Source organism: Zonotrichia leucophrys, chromosome 20 (genome assembly GCF_028769735.1).
Source record: "Zonotrichia leucophrys gambelii isolate GWCS_2022_RI chromosome 20, RI_Zleu_2.0, whole genome shotgun sequence".
Taxonomy (NCBI): Eukaryota; Metazoa; Chordata; class Aves; order Passeriformes; family Passerellidae; genus Zonotrichia; species Zonotrichia leucophrys.
The window spans coordinates 2,227,976-2,233,975 of record NC_088189.1 but is presented as its reverse complement, the minus strand read 5'-3'; the positions used below and the strand labels follow the sequence as shown (position 1 = coordinate 2,233,975).

General features: G+C 42.0%; 1 protein-coding gene across 1 annotated transcript in view; it reads left to right on the top strand.

The window, feature by feature from the left end:
* Window positions 1–1,886: 1,886 nt before the first annotated feature.
* Window positions 1,887–6,000, top strand: part of LOC135456242 (formin-F-like) — a 36,174-nt gene continuing 32,060 nt past the window's right edge. The window contains exon 1 of the mRNA XM_064729989.1: window positions 1,887–1,951. Within this exon, the coding sequence (XP_064586059.1) occupies window positions 1,916–1,951 (36 nt within the window). The 5' untranslated portion in view covers window positions 1,887–1,915. The remainder of the gene's footprint in view (window positions 1,952–6,000) is intronic.

Here is a 6,000-nt window from a genome sequence, read left to right as displayed (position 1 = left end):
AAAGAATCATTTCATTCAGCTCTCATTTTTTTTTAAACCTGAAATAACTTATTTCATGGTGTTCTTTCCTTAGGCGAAAACGTTTAGGAGATTTCTTTAGGAAATTCTTAATGAAATGAAAAAGAGAGTTTTGCATATTAAAATAATTAAATAAAAATAATTAAAATAAATAGAATCCTGTCATTTCCCCACCCTCAAATGTTCTGTGCTGCTGCAATCAGGTTAGAAAGAGAAGTTCCTTGGGATTCTTTTATTTTCAAAAGAAAATCCTTGTTCCTCAAGGGCTGAGCATTCTAACAGGGAAGAGGCTCCCCCTTTCTAGTGGTTTTGGGAACACTCAGAATCACTAGAAATGTGATTCTGAGTGAATTAGTTGCTATTTTATTTTAACCAAATGGCTTCAGGTAGCTGTCAAAGAAATGTGTTTCCCATGCATCCTTTTTCTAGTTTAGTGAAAATTTTCCATCTGCCACGCTGGACACAGAGCACTCAAAATTAGGGCATTGAAAGACAATCTTTTATGAAATATTTCCTTAGAAGACCTGGATTTAGTCAGGCCCTGTTACATTATTGGCTGTGTTAGGCTAACACTCCATCAAAGGCACTTTAAATCAGTTCAAACGATTAAACCCTGGTTATATCAGCGTGTATTGACCTTCCATTTAATTTCCAGTGCCTCGAGTGATCCGGGGGAGTTCATTGCTGATCCTTTCCCTCCCATTTCTGCTGCATTCGCTGATGGATGGGATTTGTACTGAGCCAGAGCCCAGCCTGGGCTCAGAGTGACCAGAGGCCCCTGCTCTGCCCTGAGCCCTCAGCTTCCTGCCTTGTTTCTGTCAAAAAGCTGCTTTTAGAGCAGCAGAGGAAGGACACCCGTCACCAACCCCACACGTTTTCAATTCCTGTTGCTTCTTAAAAACTCTGCTTTGCATTGACGCTTCGGGGCTTGTGATTTTTCTCCTCTGCCTCTGCTTGGGGGAGAAGAACTTTCAAAATGTGAAGAGTTCACTTTCCAGCTGTGTCTCCTCAGAACTTTCAAAATGTGAAGAGTTCACTTTCCAGCTGTGTCTCCTCAGAACTTTCAAAATGTGAAAGTTTCACCTTCCACAGTTTTTGTCAGGGCTGGGGTTTGATTTCAGGAATGCTTTGCTGGTAATTCCCTTTCCTAATCACAATTGTCTCCACCAGTACGGACAGCAAAGAGCATTTAAATGCACAAGATTCCTCTAAAGATGCACAAGATTCATTTTAATGCACGAGATCCCTCTTAATGCACAAAGATGCATGAGATTCCTCTGAATGCACAAAGATTCCTCTAAAGATAAAGAGATTTAAAATGCTGTTTATCTTTACAGGAATCTTGAGCATTAATCTGCTTCCCCCCAGTGTGCAGCTCCCCATGCTGGGGTTTGGAGTTGTGTTAAAATTGCTGCTGTGCATAAAAACACCGCTGGGAATGTTCAGCATTGTTTTTGGAGCTCCTCAGGCAAACTTCCTCACATTTACATGGAATTTATGTGGGAACTGACATATGTTGGGTGTTCAGACAGATGCAGTGTAATCAATCCTAATAAATAGTAATAAATCATCATTGCAGTATTGAGGGCTCAGTGATTTCAGGAAGGCACTGTAACATAAATATCAGTTCAGGAAAAGCAAACAAACAGCTTCTACATTATTTTTGGTCTTTCCACAGAGCTGCCATGAGGAAGCCAAGCACCATTATTGTTTCTTTCAGTTCTGAGCATAAAAGGAAGTAACACTTAATAAAAGCCATTGGCTGCAAGATTTCATAAGAGAGAGAGGCAGAGAGAGAGAGGAGCAGCATGCTGAGGAGGAGCAGGTGTGATTCATGAATAAACTGCTCCTTGGCACCCTGTGGGATACTGATGAAACAAATAGAATTTCCCCAGGCATGGATAATACCAGAACAGCAGACACTTTTTCACAGGTAAAGCACGAAGTGTTGTGGCTGGTGTGGAAGTGCTGCTGGCTGTGCAGAGCCGAGATGGTTTAGCAGGAGCTGGGGAGGACTTGGTGCTCTGTTGGCAGGGGATTTGCAGCAGGGCTTGGTGTAATGGGCTATTATGTGATGTGAGCTCAGCCTGCTCTGATATATCACAGAGTGTTTGCAGAAGGTGGGCAGGAGACAGCATTTTCCCGTGCTTTATTCTCGAGAAAGTTGAGATGTGCAAAGTTTCCCTGATACAAGGAGAGGAGATCAGTCTTTCTCCTGCCATGCTAGAGAGGATTTATTAACACTTTATATTATCTGTGCTAAAAATTTCCATAAGGTAATTGGAGGGGAGAAAAAAAGTGCTTTATATTACAGGCAAAAGCAGCCTTTTGATAATCCCACTGGAATCTGAGGTGATTGATGTGCCAGGATTGAATGTACATCAGCCTGCAGCACTGTGGGTTTGTCTGAGTGCCTGCCACACACAGAGGCTTGGAGCATCCTGCTTGTTCCAAAATTTGTTTCAAAATGCCTGGAGAACTGAGTTGTGGGGAGCTCCTGGGACAGATGGTGGGATTGGCAGAGGGAAAAGAGGAATCAGGGAAAAGAGAAATCAGGGAAAAGAGGAACCAGGGAAAAGAGCAGTCAGGGAAAAAAGGAATAAGGGAAAAGAGGAATCAGGGAAAAGAGGAATCTGGAAAAAGAGCAATTAGGGAAAAGAGCAGTCAGGAAAAATAGGAATCAGGGAAAAAAGGAATTAGGGAAAAGAGGAATCAGGAAAAAGAGGAATCAAGGAAAAAGAGCAATCAGGGAAAAGAGCAATTAAGGAAAAGACCAGTCAGGAAAAAGAGGAATCAGGGAAAAGAACAGTCAGGGAATAGAGGAATCAAGGAAGGAGCAGTCAGGCAAAAGAGCAATTAGGGAAAAGAGGACTCAGGGAAAAGGAGGGTTGTGCTGTGTGCAGGCTCTGAGCTCCCCTGGCCGGCCAGGGCTGAGGGCTGGGGAGGATCCAGCCCTGCTTGCTTGGCTCCCCAAATGTGAGAGATTTGCTAGTCCAGGCTCTGGCAAACCCCAGAGCAATCCCACAAACAGGAGGAGGAAAACAACCCCCATGTCTGGCCTTTTTGTTTGTCACAGGGGAAAGAAAAGGGCAGGGGCTGCTCTTGCACACTTTGAAAGTTCTCCTCCTCCAAGCAGAGGCAGAGGGGAAAATCAGAAGGGCAGGGGCAGGGATGGGAGGATCCAAACACGGAATTATTGAGCTGGCACACATCAATTGCTGCACCTGAAGAGCCATGAAGTGCACCTGGCGCTGCTGCAGGAGATGCTGAGGTGCTTTGGGGCAGCTGTTGGGGTGGGGAGGGCACAGCCCCAGCCTGGCAGGGTTTCCCTGTCCCTGCTGCCCTGGCACAGACAGACACACAGACAGCTCAGGAACCTCTCACCTTTGCAATGCTGGGGGCTCAGGGGCAGCAGAGATGTGGAAATAATCAAATGTTTGGTGCCACAGAGGGCCTGGCCGAGCCAGAGCAAACAGGAAACCGCGGCCAGGTGGTGCCACTTGTCACCGAGTGCCACCGCCAGGAAAGCACACGCACAGCCCAGCCTGTGGGAGCTCCAAAATACCCACAAAAAACACAAACTGTGCCTGAGAAATCGAGATTTGAACTTCTTGTGAGCTCCTCTGAAAAGCAGACTTTATGTCTTGCTGGGGCTTTTTCATCTGAGAGCTGCTCAGATCACGGTGCAAGGTCAGGCCCTCGTGCTTTCCCACCCTGCTTTATTTAATCAACTGCTTTAAAGTGTTTTATCCCCATGGATTTCCCCTACAATTTTCATTAGACTTTTTCTTAAAGGCCACCTCTCTTAGATGATTGATTTTTTCCCTATTTTTTTTTTTTTTTATTTCCCTGGTCTTTTCGAAGGTAGCTTAAGGTGGATTTTCACGGTATACTTACCAAGGGATCAACTCTATTTGAATATTTTCCATATTTTCTGATCTGTGTATTCATGAAGGTGCAGCCAGCCTTGGCAGCAGCTCTGGTGGCCTGAGGGACGGGGCTGAAGCACATCCTGAGGTGTGATAGACCCAAAGTTAAATTTCCTGCTCCTGAGCCATTTGGAGCTCCTTGTTCCATTCTCAGTATTGCCCAAATTTCTTTGGGATTTTGATGTTGTTACAATCAATCTCTCCATACCTTTACCACTTTTATTTCCAAGAAAATATATTTTATTTTAATTTATTTCTTTACCAGTAAGAAATAAATTACAATAAAATATATTTTCATATACCAGTAAGAAATAAAATGCAATAAAATATCTTCGGGATATTTTATTATATTTTATTATTTTAATATTATTTATATATTAATTTTATTTTTTTCCTCCAGCTCCTTCAGGAAGTGGCAGAATAAATATTCCCAATATTCATTTCCCAATATTCATACTCCTGGGAGCACAATGAATATCCCCAAACCTTTTTTTGAACAGAAATTATTTTCTGACATTAAGACCCAGCTTAAATAGATGTCCAGGTAGCTGATCCTGAGGAATCTGCCTGTTTGGAAAAATTGTGTATTTTTAAATTATTAATAGTGTATTTTTAAAGTATTGGGAACAGAACAAAACCATCTATAGAGACAAGGATCACATCCTGCTGAATCTGTCAGAGTTTAGGAGGAGATGGACAAGGAGAAATTCACCTCAATATTTTTCTAGGATGATTTATCAACAACCCAGGAAAAACCAGGTCAGAAATGATACATCAACAGATGGATGCTTGTTGGGGTTTTATTTTTTTTTTTTTTTGGTTTGTTTTTTTTGGGGTTTTTTGGGTTTTTTTGCAAGCTCTCAGTCCATGTTCTGATTAGAACATAATGAAGGGTTTGTTCATTAAATGTTCCAGCTAATTAACAGGGAACTGGTGGAGCCCCTCAGTGAAACGTGCATGAAATCAGAGCTGCTTTCTCTCTGTCACACCCCATCCCTCTTGCTGAGCAGCTGTTAATGTGATTTTATAAACCTGCAGCAGATGAAACCTCTTGTTCAGCATTTAGCAATTTCAGCAGGCCAGAATTAATCTTTCTTTTACAAGACATGAGGGGCACAAGGTGAGACTGTGAGCAGAAGGATGAATGTTCTTCTCCAAAAAAATTAGATGTGGCTGGTAAGTAGCCCAGCAATCTTTGTTTCGTCACAAAATTAACCTGATTCTCACAAATATGATAATCCTTGATACTTCTTATCACTGTGGATTATTTTAATTACCATCACTAAAGGCACAGAATGTTATTATTTCAGTAGCAAACTGAAATGCTCCTGTATGAGCAGCTCCTTTATTCTATTTCGGTCCATTTTATAGCAGAGCATTTAAACTGTCCCTCAGCACACCAGGAAACTGCTGGGTGTTTCACACTGAAGGATTGTTCTGAAATCAAGTCTAATTTAAAATATTCAGGCCACAGGCTGTGGTGATGCTGAGGCTGGCTCTGATAAAGCAGCAATGGAGATTTCCAGGAAATATCTCTGCCTTGGAAATAAAAGCTCTCAGGTTGGGTGGAATTTTCCAACATTTTTTAATCTCTGCCTGCTCCTTTCCCCTGGGAAAACTGAGCCTTCAGTTCTTTGCAATTAAAGTGCAAAACAAGGTTAGATGTAGGCCAAAGCTTAATTCTTCTTAAGAATAATTTAATTGTTCAATTTGTTTAATTCTTCTTAAGGATGTGTAGTGGTGGGAAACTCCATCATTTTCCTTGGATGGCTCAGTGTTATCCTTATATTTCCCAAACATCTCAGCAGAACCTCTTTTGCTGTAATTTCTCTCTTTTGCTGTAATGTATTTTCACTATTTTGCTGTAATTTCTCTCTCTTGCTGTAATTTCTCTCTTTTGCTGTAATGTATTTTCACTCTTTTGCTGTAATTTCTCTCTTTTGCTGGAATTTCTCTCTTGTTGTAATTTCTCTCTCTTGCTGGAATTTCTCTCTCTTGCTGTAATTTTCTCTCCTATTTCTCCTTACCCCACCCCAGAGGGATCCTCCTGCTC